Source organism: Typopeltis vanoorti, chromosome 16 (assembly GCF_054136105.1).
Source record: "Typopeltis vanoorti isolate ZY-2024b chromosome 16, IOZ_Tvanoo_1.0, whole genome shotgun sequence".
NCBI lineage: Eukaryota > Metazoa > Arthropoda > Arachnida > Uropygi > Thelyphonidae > Typopeltis > Typopeltis vanoorti.
The window spans coordinates 37,762,071-37,778,700 of NC_143564.1; the positions used below are offsets into that span (position 1 = coordinate 37,762,071).

General features: G+C 36.1%; 1 protein-coding gene across 1 annotated transcript in view; it reads right to left on the bottom strand.

Moving 5' to 3' along the window:
* tweek (transmembrane protein KIAA1109 homolog tweek) overlaps window positions 1–16,630 on the bottom strand; it is a 1,221,702-nt gene that overhangs the window by 222,082 nt on the left and 982,990 nt on the right. The window contains 1 exon segment of the mRNA XM_090406645.1: window positions 12,825–12,974. Within this exon segment, the coding sequence (XP_090262771.1) occupies window positions 12,825–12,974 (150 nt within the window).

Consider the following 16,630-nt stretch of genomic DNA (forward strand, 5'->3'; position numbering starts at 1 on the left):
TTGCCAGTAGAATTTTGGTTTTTTCAACATTTATTTTCATGTGGTATTTATTAAATTTTTCATTTGTTGTTTCGATTAACTTTTTGGTCTTCTGCTTTTTGCTATGAATGCAATATCATCTGCAAATCTGAGGCAAAATATTTCCTCTCCACCAATCTTTATGCCACTTCTTGTTTTTTCTTTAACTTCTCTGATGGCATTTTCAATATATATGTTGAAGAGCAAGGGTGATAATATGCACCCTTGTCTTACTCCACATCTAATATGTATGGTTTCTTCCTTATTATTTGTTCTTATGTATATATGTTTGATTAATCTTCTATCATTATAGTCAATATCACTTTTCTTCAAAATATTCCACATCATCTTCCAGTTAACTTTGTCAAATGCTTTTTCTAAATCCCTGAAGCATGTATATGTTTTTTGGTTTAGCTCCATTCTTTTTCCGATTATAGTTCTCAGGCTTAGTATTGCTTCTCTTGTTCTTTTTCCTTTCCTGAATCCAAATTGGTCTTCCTCTAGTTTGTGAATCTATTATTTTATATATCCGATTTTGTATTATTTTTTAATAGGATTTTGCTAATGTGTGTAATTAGGGCAATTGTTCTGTGTTGGTTACATTGGAGGGCATTTGCTTTTTTGGGGATTGGTATTATCAGAGATTTTGTGAAGTCTTCTGGGAGATCTCCATTTTCATATATTTTAGCTATTAGTTCAAATATATAATTTTTTGTTTCCTCATCCAGATTTTGAAGTGCTTGACTTGGGATGTTATCGATTCTTCGGCTTTTCTTCTGGCTTAAGTCCTGAAGTGCTTTTTCAAACTCATCTTTTATTATTGATGGTCCACTATTGTCTTCAGTTTCTGTGTCATTTTCTTCCTGTTCTTCTCCTTGATACAGGTGTTCAAGATATTTTTTTTCATTCTTGTAATATTTCTTCAGAATAAATAATTAGTTTACCATTCTCATTTATTAATGTGTGGCCTTTTTCAGTTTGTTGCTGATTTTTGTTATTTGGCTATAAGCTGTTTCTAGATTTCCTTTATTAAACAGTTCTTCTGTCTTCTTACATTCTTCATGGAGGTATTCTTCTTTTGCTTGCTTGCATTTTTTGTTATCAGATTTTTTAATTTCTTGTTGAACTTTGTGTTTGACTTTTCTGTATTCTTGTATAGCTTCCTTTTCTCATTAAATTTAATATTTCTTCAGTTACCCATGGTTTTTTTATATTTTGCTTTTCTCTTCCTAGTATTTTGTTACTAGCTTTTAGGATACTGTCTTTTATTTGATTCCACTTATCGTAATTGTTTGTATTTTCCTTTGCATTTTCTTGTGTTAGTTTTTTGGCAGTTGCCTGAAATTGTCTTTTGATGTTTTCATTTTTTAGTTTCAATATGTTGATCTTTATGTGTTGTTGTTTTTTTTGGTTGTTTTTTTTTTCATTAATACAAGGTTGTGGTCACTATCAACATCTGCTCCGGGGAGGGCTTTACTAAATTTGACTTGGTTTCTAAATTTTGTTTTAACCATTATATAATCAAATTGGTATCTATTTGTGTCTCCGGGTGCCTTTCGGGTATATGTTCTTCTTTTGTGTGTTTGGAATATTGTGTTTATGATTATTCATTCCTTCTGTTTGCAGAAATCTACTAGATGTTGTCTTATGTCATTTCTCTGTCCTAAGCCAAATTTTCCTACAGTATTCAATCTCCCATTATTATTGTGTTGTCTCTTTATTTGAATATGTTCCATATATCTTCAATTTGCTCATACATTTCATTATTTCTTTTCTAAGGTTTACTATAATTCTCACAATATAGAAATCCAATTCATACTAGCAAATACACAGATTTTAACTCACATCATCACCCTTGTCAGAAATATGGTGTAGTCAAATCTCTATTCGACGAGCTCATAAAATATGTTCAACTGATTTTCTGAACTAGGAATTGTCTATTATCAGAGCCACTTTTACTTCTAATGGTTATAATACAAAAACTGTCAATAAAATAATCAATAATTATGGCCTTCATCTTAATCCTTTTCAAGAAGAAATTTCCCAAATTTATCTTCTACATGTTAAAGGCCTTTCAGAAAAAAATAGCAAGACTTCTTCACCAGATGGACTTACAAGTCCCCCTCCATCCAGTTCATAAACTAATGTACCTTCCTTATCTCTCCAAAAGACAAATATCCTTCTCTTTCTTATCCTGGAGTTTACAAACCCCCCCCCCCCCCTGCTTTTGTGGCTTATGTTATTATGGACAGACTGGTCATTTTGCCCAAATTCATCTCAAACATCAAGAATATATTTCACTTAAGGAGCACAATAAATCCAGTTTAGCAAACTACACCTTATCTACAAAATAGAATTCAGTAGAACAACACCAAAGTTCTTACTAATTTTCATAAACTGCAATTAATTATTTTATTTTTATTTATTTCCTGATATCTATTATTGCAAATGGAGTTATTCTCCTGCAGTTGATAGTGCATATAATATCATGCTCTTTCAATTTAATTCTTGTTCTCTCTTTTTTTGTGGTTATCTTCCTGTATTGAAAATGGCCATGAAACACAGCTCAAAATTCTGCAAATAAACAATTTTATGCAAGTGACTTCAATTATTAATTAGCATTATGATTTCTACATGTATTATATTCATTTCCTACTCTCTGCTATTCTGATCTACAACAAGGACCAATTTTTCCTCCTCTTTTTTTTTTTTATGTCAGCTGCCTTCACTATAACTCGATAAACTCTGCAATTTTCTCCTTAATAGAAGCTTCTGTTGGCCCATAGGTTAAAATCCTTTTTAACAGCATAAGTTTCATTGTTCAATTTTCCATTCTGATGTCTGTCCATACCATGCTACTTAAGATGATTTGAGTCTTGTTTAGTGCTGACCACTTACTCCTTCCTTCCAATTATCACTGCCTGAATATAACATCTTCGTCGGTGGACGTTGATTGAGGAGGTCAGTGGATTGATTGACGTCCACCGACCCTACATAATCTCTGAGTATTGGAAGCTCTACAACATAAAAATCAGGTCACAACTCCGACCAACAGGCAATAACAGAAGCACTTCAAAGGCAGAAACACCAAGCCAACAGGACCTAGCCTACACTTATCCCAAGATGTTCCAATGATGACACAAGGGTCAAAATGGTTCGCACCCTCTCCCCGGCCCCTTTTCCCATAAACCCTTCCTCAAAAAAAGCGCCCTTAAAAATAATAATATATGTATGTATAATTTTAAAAAAAACCAGGTTTTTTCAAATTAATTCTCCCACTTTGCCTCAACCCGCCTCCCTTTTAACAGCAGAAGTATGCACATCGCAGAATGAAGACAACCAAACAACAACATCCAAATAAGGATGTTGTTGTTTGTGCAAAGTTTGTGCAAGGTATGTGCAAATTTTCTTCCTCTATTATTCTGCATATATTGTCTCTAAAACACATCTGTAATACCCTAAGAATTCTTGAGTAAAAAGCCAATGACTTTAAAAAAGGGTCACTCCTAAACGAAAACAGGCAAAAATAGCCGTAAAAATAATAGTTTTTAAGAGAAGTAACACGGGAATTTTTCCAGAAATAATACCTCTTTTATTTGCTATTTAGAAATAAAATGTTTCCGTAATTCAGTAGCCCATTTCAGTAATTCAGTTTTGTTTCAGTAATTCAGTAGTTCAACTACTCAACATCAGCAGAATTCAGTAGTTCTGCTGATATTGAGTAGGTGGAGTTTATTCCAGTAGCTGACTTTTTGCTATTTTGCTGGCTCTCTGATGAACACAGGGAGAGAGGGAGATTTTGTTAATCTGCTTGACATCCCAACCTCATAACATTTCATTATTGTACCATCATTTTGTTATGGTTTAGGACAATGAAGAATATAAATTTGTTTGCTAAACCACAAACTGAAAGCCCAACCTTGTTAAGTACATAGGTATCTTACCTACTAATGGGATGCACCATGAGGAGGTGGATACTGGACACTAGATCAGAAGCACCCACTCAGATTTGAAAGATTTGATTAAAAAGAAAGTGTTTGATATAAAAAGGAAGATTCCCTCTGAGAAATCTACACTCAATTCTAATCCATAATATTTTAATAATAAGTTTATATTGCTACTTGTATATGGAAAATATGATTTCTGAACTGTTTAGCTTTCAGTATCTACAGAGGTCTGGCACTAACATTTGACAGTCTAGCATCTTTTTCTATTCCACATTCTCTAGCAGATTACGATAAGCAAAAAACAAGCATGAGACTTAGGGATTCCAATATTAAAATTTTGCTATTTAAGCATAGACGTTAGAATATCAAATTTTGTTCAAGTAAAGGGCATAAATAATACATTTAAGCCATCCTTGGTACAAAAAACACACCAGAATCAGACTATATAGTATTCTTTCTAAACCAACTTTATATATGGAAGTAAAAGGAAAAATAAAAAACTGATTCAAACAGCAGAAAAACAGTTGCATATACAAGAGAGACATAAAACAAATGAAGAAATTTTACCAATTAACCACTATATAAGTAAATATAAACAGAAATAGTTAAAATATATAAATTGAATGGACAAGAGTAAACTGTCAAAAATACTATAATAAATGGAAAATAGAAGAATTGGCAGACCAAGGAAGAGATGGCATGAGACCAGAACAGGCCACTTGGCCTAAAATTCATGATAAGAAGAAGCTGTTTAAGCAGCACAGCTTCCCAAATCCATTAAAAATTATAAACCAATCACACATGAGCAGACATTCTCTAGTACTACCTAGAATTTCATTTTCCAATATTTGGAATAAACGATTACAATGGTCCAAATGCTGAGATTGTTCCTGAATACTATATCATTTTGTTCTTAACCGTGAGACTGACATTCTATCTTTTAATAACAGTAGAACCTGGTATATGAAATATTCAACCTCTTCTGCTATGAACTTCATAGTTGGGTACTTACATTGCATGCACCCTATCTAATAACTTATGAAGTTATAAGGATATCCTTGCAGAAGAGAACTTTGCTTGAAGAGTTGTGTATGTACACCTTTTAGTAAATGCCATCAAAAAGAAGGTATCTGAACATGAGAGATCCAATCTTTGAAAAACCAGGTTTTTCAAAAAGTTCACATACCTCTTGCCTCACCAATAATTCTCCCACATCTCTCTACCCCCACATTTCCAACTCCCCTTCCTTTCTATCATAATTTGTTTATCAGCAGATGAATGTATATCGCCATATGCCGGGAAATGACAATATATTCAGGAAATGACAATCAAGGAAAAGAAGGAGTAGCAATAATATTCAACACAAAATACAAGGCTAATCTTCTTGAATGGCAGGCAGTCTCAAGTAGAGTGATGTGGGAAAACATCAGAATGGGGAATTGGACAATGAGACTTATTTGTGCCTATGGTCCCACAGAAGGTTCTACTAAGGTAGAAGTGGAGGAATTTTTTGATGCTTTAGAAAAAGCAACTGACACAATGAAAAAGAAAAAGTCCTTGTTGGGGATCTAAATAGCAGAGTAGGAAATGATTGCGAGACATACAAAAATATTTTTAGAAAATTTGGAGAAAAGAGCAAAGCTAATAATAATGGCAAATACATGTTGGATTTCTGCTTAGAACATGGACTGGTTATTACTAACACCATGTTCCAACATAAAAATGTGCACAAATTCACATGGAGAGAAGAAGCAAGGAATAAGAAAAGTCTTATTGACTATGTTATTGTTGATAGTGATGTTTTCTCCCTGGTGCAGGACACCAGAGTGTACAAAGGATTTGAAATTGGAAGTGATCACTATTTAGTCTTGAGCAGGATAAAATTGAATTTCATATTGAAAAGAATAACATGTAAGAAAGTTTTAAAGCGAATAAAAGTTGAGCAGCTCTCAGATGTGAACTGTAGACTAAAATACAGAAAGATTATTGAAAAGAAAATGAAAGTGTTTGAGAACAGGAACCAAACCATGGAGATTCAGTGGCAAGCCTTGAAGAAAACCCTGATTGATTCACCCAGAGAGGCATGTGGTGCGGTTGTCTGCAAGGATAGAAAAATCAGAACTCCATGGTGGACACAGGAAGTTAAAGAGGCAGTGAAGGAAAAGAAGAAAGCATATCAAAAGTTCCTGGCAAATAAGTCAGCTTTTGCTCTTAGAGAATACAGAGACAAAAGTTAAACACTGTGTAAAACTAGCTAAACAAAAGTCATGGGAGGGCTTTGGTAAGAACATAGAAAATAAATATCAAGAAGGTGGTAACATATTCTGGAGGTTGTTGAAGAAGCTTAGAAATGGAGGAAAGAGTGCTGTAAAAGGAGTTAGAGATGATAAAGGTGACATGAAAACAGGAGAAAAAGATATTCTTGAAGTATGAAGTAATTACTTTGAAAAATTGCTAAATGAAACAAGCAGTGATAGCACAGTGGTAAAAAAACCTTCAACAGGCATAAAGTCAGGAATACATATCCATACTTGAAGTAGAAAAAGCCATCAAAGGCTTCGAAATGTGGAAAGACAGCAGGAGTAGATGATATTCGACCAGAAATGCTGAAGTATGGTGATAAAAAAGTGTTACAGTGGCTGTACTACATAGTTCAGAAAGTCTGGACAGAGGGACGAATTCCCGATGATTGGAGTAAAGCTCTAATAGTACCCATATATAAAAAGGGAAATAAAACTGAATGTGAGAATTACAGAGGTATTTCCATACTGAGTGTTTCTGGCAAGATCTATGAAAGTATACTTGAGAAACGGTTGAGAAGAATTGTGGAAGAAAAGCTTGGTGAAGAACAAGCTGGATTCAGGCCAAATAGAGGCTGTCAGGATCAGATCTTCACTTTACGACAAATAGTTGAGAAAGCATGGGAATATAACAAAGATCTCTATTTAATTTTTGTTGATTTGGAAAAGGTATATGACAAGGTGCCAAGAGAGAAGCTATTCAATACACTACAGTTATATGGTGTCAGTGAGGCATTATTATCCCCTCTGTTATTCATTATCTATATGGATCACATTATGAAGGAAAGTGGTATTAAACATGATATCAGAATTGTAGATGTTAATGTCAGCTCTTTCCTTTATGCGGACAATGTTATACTTCTGAATAAATCAGCTACAAGTTTGCAAGATTCCCTGACTAAATTGAATAACTGTTCAATTTAGTCAGGATATGGTATGAAGGTCAGCATTAAAAAGACAAAGACAATGAAAATAAGTAGAATTGTTGAAAATGTCAACTGTGTTTTGAACGGGGAACCTGTGGAACGAGTAAAACATTTCAGCTACTTAGGCACGATTTTTACTGAAGATGGTAAATTAAATATGGAAATAGACAACAGAATCAACAAAGCTGGTATGGTAGGAAGTCAACTGAATAAATTCATATGGAATAAGAGAGAAATTAGTCGGAACACTAAATTAGCTGTATACAAGACAGTGTTCAAACCAGTTTTAACTTATGGATCTGAGAGCTGGGTCAGAAGTAAAACACTTAATCAAAGACTAGAGACAGCAGAGATGAGAGTCCTGAGAAAGATTAGAGGCGTGAACAGATGGCATCAATGGCAATATCATATTAAAAACGAGGATATTAGGAAAGAACTTGACATTGCCAGCATTCAGGAATGCGTTAGCAGAGCTAATCTCAGGTGGTATGGTCATTTAAACAGAATGGACGAGGAAAGGTTAGCAAAACAAGTGTTCTCTGCCAGGTTGGCAAGAGAACGACCCAGAGGAAGAGCAAGATATAGGTGGATTGATATGGTATAAAGTGGCTTAGACGATAGAAATATAAGATCTGATAATGTTGGAGTCTTGACAAGTAACAGATGACCCTTGAGGGTACATGTCAGGAATTTGATGATGATGATGAGATAACATCATAACTAAGATTCAAAGGAAACAACTTATGTGGCTTGGCCATATCAGCAGATCAAATGGTCTACCAATGCAAGATCTTGGTCTTATTCCAGGAACTAGAAAAAGAAGCAGACCTAGAATAAAATGGAGAGACAATATAAAAAGTGGGACCAGTACTTCATGGAGTTGAAAGTGAATTGTTGATCAAAGACTGCGTGGAAGAATTTTGTAAGGAACATTTCCTAATATCTGCTCTAGGGTTCTTTGTGGACTATGATGATGATGCTGATGATAAGGCAGGTAATTATTATACACTTAGGAGGCAGTTTGAAGCAGTACTATGGCATAAAGTTCTGCAAGTAAAGGATGTTCACAGTGCATGGGAGATAGTCAAGGGTTATCTGGAGGAAGCAATATCACATTGTATACTACCCAAGGTCAGGAGTGTAAATGGGTAAGAGTAATGGATGAATAATGTGATAAGTATGTGCTGTAGAAAGAGAAAATGTGCTGTGTAGGGCATATAAGGAGAATGGTCAGGCAAAAAGAAAGGTGACCAGAATGGTAATAAAGGCAAAATCAAATTGAGAGGAAATTAGCCAAGAAGGGCAAAGGAAATCCCAAAGAGTTCTTTCATTATGTGACAAATAGGAGGAAGAATGACTGTTGGAAGGATAACTTGAATGACACAGATGTTACAGAAGTAACAGAGGCAGATAAAACTGTTGAGTTACTAAATGATCATTTTGCAAGGGTATACCATCCAAGTGAAGATATTGTTATGACACAGGTGATTGGAATTGATGTGAGAACAGAAGTTGATGAAATGGAGGTACTTAGGTTACTACATACTCTGAATGCAAATACAGCTGTGGAATTATTATTATTATTATTATTATTATTATTATTTCGGGCGACTCCAGGAGTCCTTAGACTCATCGAGGGATGCCCTAAACATCATGTCCACACAACTATGCGATTACATTCTCACAGTATCTATCATACCTTGTCTTGAACTCGTTCACCGTCATAGCACCCACAACAGACTCTGGCAGCTTATTCCACTCATTTACTACTCTAAAAGTAAAGAACCCAGCTCTAACACCCCTGCTAACCACACTCTTGCCCAGCTTCCATAGGTGTCCCCTAGTTCTCCCACCACCAGTCCTGATCTCAAAAATATCCTCTGAATTAATCCTATAGAATCCCTTTAGCAATTTGAATGTCCCAATCATATCTCCCCTCCTCCCCATCAAGAAGGAACCGAGGTGACCAAATCTGGGCACAGTAGTCGAGATGAGGTCTTATCAAGGCTTGGTACAGAGGTACAACAACTTGTTTGTCTCTGCTCATCAAGGTATTTTTCAACAACCAACTGAGTTGATGAGCTGATTTAGCTACTTTTGCAATGTGCCCCCTAAACTTCATCTCCCTATCCACCAACACTCCCAAGTCCCTGGCCTCATCAATCTCTTGGAGTACAGTTCTACCAATGTGGTATACTGCTGCTAATCTTTTCACCCCAAAATGCATAACCTTACATTTTGTCACATTAAATTGACATCCATTCTCCTTAGCCCAGAACTCCAATCTATCTAAGTCATTCTGCAAGACTTTGACATCTTCTGCATTCACTATTGCCCTACCCAACTTTGCATCATCAGTGAACAAATGAATTGTTCCACTTAGATCCTTCCCTATATCGTTAATGAACAGATTAAACAGCAGTGGTCCAAGAACAGAACCCTGCGGCACACCACTAGTCACAGGCCGTCTTTTGGACTCTACTCCTGAATAAACTACTCTTTGATATCTCTCCATCAACCAACCACCTATCCATCTCACCAATCTTATATCCATTCCCATATGTTGTAGTTTACGGATTAGTATTCCATGTGATATCCTGTCAAACGCCTTTGCCAGGTCCAGCAGTATCACTGTAAACCCATTTCCCTTATCCAGTTCAGCCGTCACCTTGTTATAAAACTTGAGCAAGTTACTGAAGCATGATCTACCCTTCACAAAGCCATGCTGTCCCCTGTACAGTATCTCGTTTTCATCAATCCATTCCTGTATTTTTCCCTTGACTACTTTCTCTAAGACCTTGACAACGACTCCTGATATGCTGATCGGTCGGTAATTTGCAACCGTAGTCTTGGATCCTCCTTTATGCAGTGACACTATTTTCCCCTCTTTCCACACCTTCGGGACTAAACCAGACCTGAGACTCAGATTAAACAACATGGTGAAGGGCACTGATAATTCTTTAGCCGCTTCACGCAAGACCTGTGCCGGTATACCATCCAATCCCACAGATGTGTTCACATTAAGGTTCTGTAATAGACTAGTCACCTCCACTTCATTCATCGCTATTCCCGTATAAACTAATGGTTCCTTCATTTTTTCAATGTCACCACCTGGATGATATGCTTTTGCAAAGTGTGCGCTCAGTAACTCCACTATATCGACTGATTCAGTGACCTCCTTACCATCATCATTCCTTAAAATCATTTTGCCGTGTACAGTTTTTTTCTTGCTTGCAGCATATTGAAAGAACTGTTTGGGATTCTTTTTTGCTTGCAAAGCTAGTTTCCTTTCATAATCCACTTTTGCTTTTTTTACCACACTCGTTACCTTTCTGGCCTGCACTTTATACCATTCGTGCGCCTGCAGGTCACCCCTTTCTTTAAATTCCCTCCACAGTTGTTTCTTTTTTTGCAGCTCAAGCTTAATGGTGTTATTCATCCATTTAACCCCTACTTGTTTTACTATTCCGACCCTAGGTATACAATCAGCCATTACCTCCTGTAAATGCTCCTTGACCACTTCCCATGCTCTATCGACGTCCAGCCCTTGCAGTTGTACATGCCATGGCACTGATCCAAGCAATCTCCTAAGCTTGTCATACTTGCCAGCACGGTAATTCCATATATACCCTGTCTTAATCGAAAATTCCACACCTTTAGCCACTTCCCAGGTCAAGACCTTATGATCACTCTCACCAATAGGTGGCAACATGGTCATATTCATTACAGTCAAATTCTCAGATGCTATTACCAGGTCAAGCACTCTCACACCCCTAGTATTTTCAATTACATGCTGTCTCAGATAGTTATTTTCTTGGATGGGATATTAGATGGGATAGATGGGATATTAGCTTGTGTTTGAAGAGAATGTGCAGGGGAACTGGCAATGCCTTTGACTAGGCTGTTTAATTTAAGTCTCATCTATGGCAAAGTCCTAAGAAAGTGGAAGGAGGGAAAAATAATTCCTTTGCATAAAAGAGGATTTAAGCCTGTGGTAGCAAATTATAGACCAATCAGTATCTCAGGAGTGGTGGTAAAAGTACTGGAAAAGTTTACCAAAAAGAGAATTCAGGAATGAGTGGATAAGAATATGATACTATATGAGGGGGTAGCACGGCTTTATGAAGGGTAGTTTATGCATTAGTAATCTATTAACTTTTTTAATAGGGTGACAGCTGAGCTGGATAAAGGGAACTCTGTTACAAAACTGCAACAAATGGGGATGGATGTAAAATTGGTGGTAGTATATGAATAAAAAGGTAGCTGATTGACAGATACTAAAAAGTAGTATATGGAGGAGAAGAATCCAGGAGAAGGCATGTGACTAGTGGTGTGCCATAGGGCTCTGTGCTTGGACTACTGCTGTTAGTTTGAACAAAAATGATATAGGAAATAATGTGAAGGGAGATATTCAGTTGTTTGCTTATGATGCAACGTTGGTCAGGGGAATAGTTAACGAAGGTGATGTAGAGTGCTTGCAGGATAATTTGGATACGCTGCCAGAAAAAACATAATGGATATTTGATGTGGAAAAGTGTGAAGTTATGCATTTTGAGATACAAAGATTGCAAGCTATGCACCACTGAGGGAAGAGTAAGGGATATGGGGGATAGTAGAAGTAGATAGAAAGCTGAAGTTTAAAGGGCATATTGCTAAAGTAGCCAAGGTGGCTCACAGGATTATAATCACAGGATATAAAGCCTTAATATGAATACATCTGGATTACTGTGCTCAGGTCTGGTCACCTGGATTTCTAGGGGATGAGGAATTGGTGGAGAGGATACAGAGGCAAGTGATCAAGATGATAAGTTGTGAAATGCATCCTATGAAGATAGACTGAGGGTATTGCAAAAGTTGGTTGATAGGCAAAAAAAAGAAAAAAAAAGGGATGATATGAGAGAAAGATTTAAGTTAGTTAAAGAGTTTATAGGATTGATACAGGGTCAATGTTTCAGCACTTTCTAGAGGAAGCAGAAAAAGAAGTTATTTGCAATTTGGGTAAGAATGTGGTTAGCAAGGGCATGAGAACTATATTTTTCACTTGGAGAGTGGTGAATGAATGAATGGTATGGTTTTTCCTGAGTTAAATGTAAATGGTTTCAAGAAGATGTACAATAGATACTGTGTTGATAGTTTGAGTCTTCCGCTATGAATTTTAGGACAACATGGAGATGCCCATGCATTAATAATAATTAATGAATTAAAATATCATATATGGAAAGGTTAGAAAAAACTTTCCACATTGCTTTGAAAACCAGCAATATGACATATAAATGCTTTAAAACATTGTATTATAGAAATTCTATTGTTCAGTCTGTTGATTTTTACATTTAGAAGAAGGAAATTTTTGGCACAATATGGCGCAAACCACCTATGTTATGTATAGGTAGTCTGTGCCATATCATCAAAATTCATCATGAGGAGATAAAATTTTGTCTGTTCTTATTATGAAATTTCTCACAATGTTCCATACTCTTGACTCACAGTACTGTGGTCATTTATGACCAACTGCAGGAATGATTGCAGAGCAATCTCAGGTGGTGAACTTGGAAAAGGCTAACCACTATCTTAGTATCCAATTAGCTTTTATTTCATAAGAACTAATTTCTATTAAAAAAGAATAATTGGTTTACCTTGATCACTGTATAATGCTCCAGAACTCTGTTCCCCAAGAAACATCCTTCGTGCAATACTGCGTCTGTACCAAGCTTTTGGAAATGCTAAAATTTCTGTTAATCGTCTCATGTCGTACTTGAATGATGCCGATCCTATATCACATATGGCTGCAATCAAAACATATGACATTTCAATAACAAAATTATTGAATGAAAAAAAATTAAAATAGCAATTAAAACATTATAGTGAAGATAAACTTATTTCTTATTGTATGTGTGTATGCTTATATAAGATAACTCAACTATTCATGTTAATCAAATGATCAACACGCCACCCTAAAAATTATTCATTGGCTATAATTAAGATATTAATTAATTTTCTGTCACTAAGTTAGCAGAGGTACAGAGTTTGATATCTTACTGTTCTGTTCATATTCCTGTACTGCAGAAAACCAAAACAAAACCTGAAAACTAGCAAACCAATACCTTACTGCATACTGTTCATCAATTGTAATTAATAAGGGCCTTCATATATATATGTATAAAATAAAAAAAAAGTGTTAATTCATCATATCGCATGCTATTCTGAAATTTGAATTCCAAGTTGGCACCGTATTTTAACATTCATTCTACTTCATTATGTTATGCTCTACTCTACAAAAAACATAATAAATAAACAAAAATAAAATAAAAAAAGCACATTGCAGTGCTGAGTTCAGAACTATGAGGTAACATTCAATGACATAAGTAGTTCCTTAGTTTTCTCAGCTGAATGAAGCAAACCGAATTATTAGTATTCCTGTTATTATTATGAATGCTCCTACAAGGAGCCCAAGTACTCATCACAGACACTCATTCTACTTATCACATCTCTTCCTTAAACACATTCACTAAAGACACACTCACAACATCCCATAGTAGTCCATCCATACACACAACATGAGAAGAACCTGGACTTCACATGCTTCCTAGCAACACACCTAGCTAGATTCCAGTGATGATACTGAGTTGTACCTCCACCATCCATAATCTGCAAATCTCACTTGTACCTACACTGCAAAATCCCCTTAATAACTTATATATTTCTATCATATTTCCCATCCTGTGGCTATTCCTCAAATCTCAACAATTCACATGCACAATTCCATAGGCCAGTTATTATTTTGGTTACTCATTATTAGTATTTTCAACTGCCTTTCTACTCCTTGGAACCTAGGGGACCACATCTACACAGTAATCCAAATTTCTGTGTAGATGTGGTCTACACAGAAATTTGGATTACTAAACAGAAATTTGGATTAATGCGATGACTTAACCATCACAGTAATGTTAGTCCTAAATTTAAGCTCACTGCCCACAACAACCTCCCGAGCTGCTAGCTTCAATGACTAAATTCTCATTAATATAAATATTCTGCATGCAATATTCTTCTAAAATGCACAACCTTAAACTTGGTAACAGTGAAATGATACTGATTGTTATTCCATCTCCCTCCTTTTTTTTTTTTTTTTAATGTGGTTCTCACCCACAAAAGGTTATTTGAACCTGTAGTACATTTGTTATGCATGCACTAAGGATTTTTTTCCCATTTTTATCAATTTTATATATTTTTTATTATTTTATTTATTTTATGAGACCAAACATGGAACTTTTTCAAGTCACTTCAGACTTTCAATAAATGGGGAAGTGGTCTCACATTGGTAGATGAAATTAATCTCTCACCTGAAGACAATCACAAATATCCATGCCTACAGTGGGATTTGAACCCACAACCAGTTGGGTGGAGAGTGATGTGTTAACCACTTGGCCAAATCCTATTCAATATCATTAACACATTCCCACTGGAGCATTTGAAAAACTATTGCTATCACCTGATGGTGGGGTGAGAGAAAACACTGTGCTGCATCACAATTTTGTTTGTATATCAGCACACGCACACACCACTTATTGTGATGGTTTATTTGAATGTAATTCAAATGTGTTTGTTGAGGATATATTAGAAAACAATAATTAAGGAGAATACTATATTTGGTTGATATACTAAATTACTAAAAGGTGTAAATATGTGTATTGACATTAATGAGTCATTGGAGATTGGCAAATATACAGAAGAGAAAGAACAGGTATGACTAGAAATGCTTTCATTACTGACAAATGAATTATTAACGATTTTTTGTGTCCTGTAAATTGCTGGGTGGAGTGAATAACATATTTTCCTATAAACTCTAAACATGAATGCTTGCATTTATGGTGGGCATAACTAAAAACTTATGAAGAGAGGGAAAGAATACTGTTTGGAAATATAAATAACAAACCAATAATAAACAGCAGCTTTATACATTACTAGCTCAGTAAATAAAAATAAATTTCGTGTGGTGATACTGTGTTCTCCCTTATTACGGGAGTTCACGATACCATCTAGTCCCCCTAAATTATTATCCGGGCTCCGGAACCGGCATAGGCTGACGAATCAGACCTATGGCTGGGTCAGTATTCCTGACTGTAATCCGTGTGTCCTCAGACTGGTTTGCCTGCTTGCGGGATGAAAAACACCAGATAAACTGGTGGAAAAAACCCTGCTGTCCATGCCCAAGACCGGCTAACTTGGCTATGGCTGAGGAAGATCCTTAATCTCCTTCACGTCATTGATGGGAATCAAACCTAGGACACTCCTTCCCCAGGCATATGGTTGCGAAGCGCAAATCCACTAGGCTAACTGCGTGGACAACTCAGTAAATAACTATATGGAAGGGCTAATCAAATGAACTAATAATGATTGTCAAGTTCTTCTTCTAGGCATGATATAATCAATGTAGTTTGATGAAGCAGCAAATCATCATGTACTGTTTATTTGTGGTGCTTGATATGTGTATTTATTTCAATGTTGCACTAACCAATGTAAATTTTTGACATTGGTTAGTGCAACCCTCGCCAAATGTTATAGGCATTACTGAAACTTAGCTAATAGCAGATGATGTAGTATGTAATTACAGAGATAGAAGGTAATGGATTTAGTATTTTAAAGGAGGAGAGAGTAGACAGAACAGGGGAGGTAGGGTACAGCTGATGTTAGCAGTATGTGATCATTTGTACAACTGATGATCACATTCTATCAGTTGTGCAGATGGCAGTTCTTTTGGATTAATCTGGTGTAAGATTGAGGCAAAGAGGACAAAATATAAAACTGGTTGTTGTGATAGGCTAGGGTAGTGCCAGGGAGGATGTGGAAGACATGCATCAGCACATTAGTACAATGAGTACAAGTTGAGTAATTATTTTGGGCCTTCAGCTTTGTAAACATAGATTAGAAGGAGGAAAGATCACATAGCAAGGAAATAGGATTTATACACTTATGAGAGATAATTACTTGAAGCAGAATGTCATGGAGGGGACACTGGGTACAACAGCATTGGATCTTGTAATAGGATCAGAAGAGCTGTCCATAATTAAGATGGCAATATTGCCTCCCATCAGGAAAAGTGATCATGTGGTCTTGACTTGGGAGGTAGCAAAACGTGGAAATCTCAGTTAAGAAGGGGTGTGGAATTACAAGGCAGGTGAGATTGAGTATGATACACTTTGGAGGCAGCTTGAAGCAGTACCATGCCATAAAGTTCTACAAGGGAAGTATGTTCAGTGAATGGGGTCAGAAGAGCTGTCCATAATTAAGATGGCAATATTGCCTCCCATCGGGAAAAGTGATCATGTGGTCTTGACTTGGGAGGTAGCAAAACGTGGAAATCTCAGTTAAGAAGGGGTGTGGAATTACAAGGCAGGTGAGATTGAGTATGATACACTTTGGAGGCAGCTTGAAGCAGTACCAT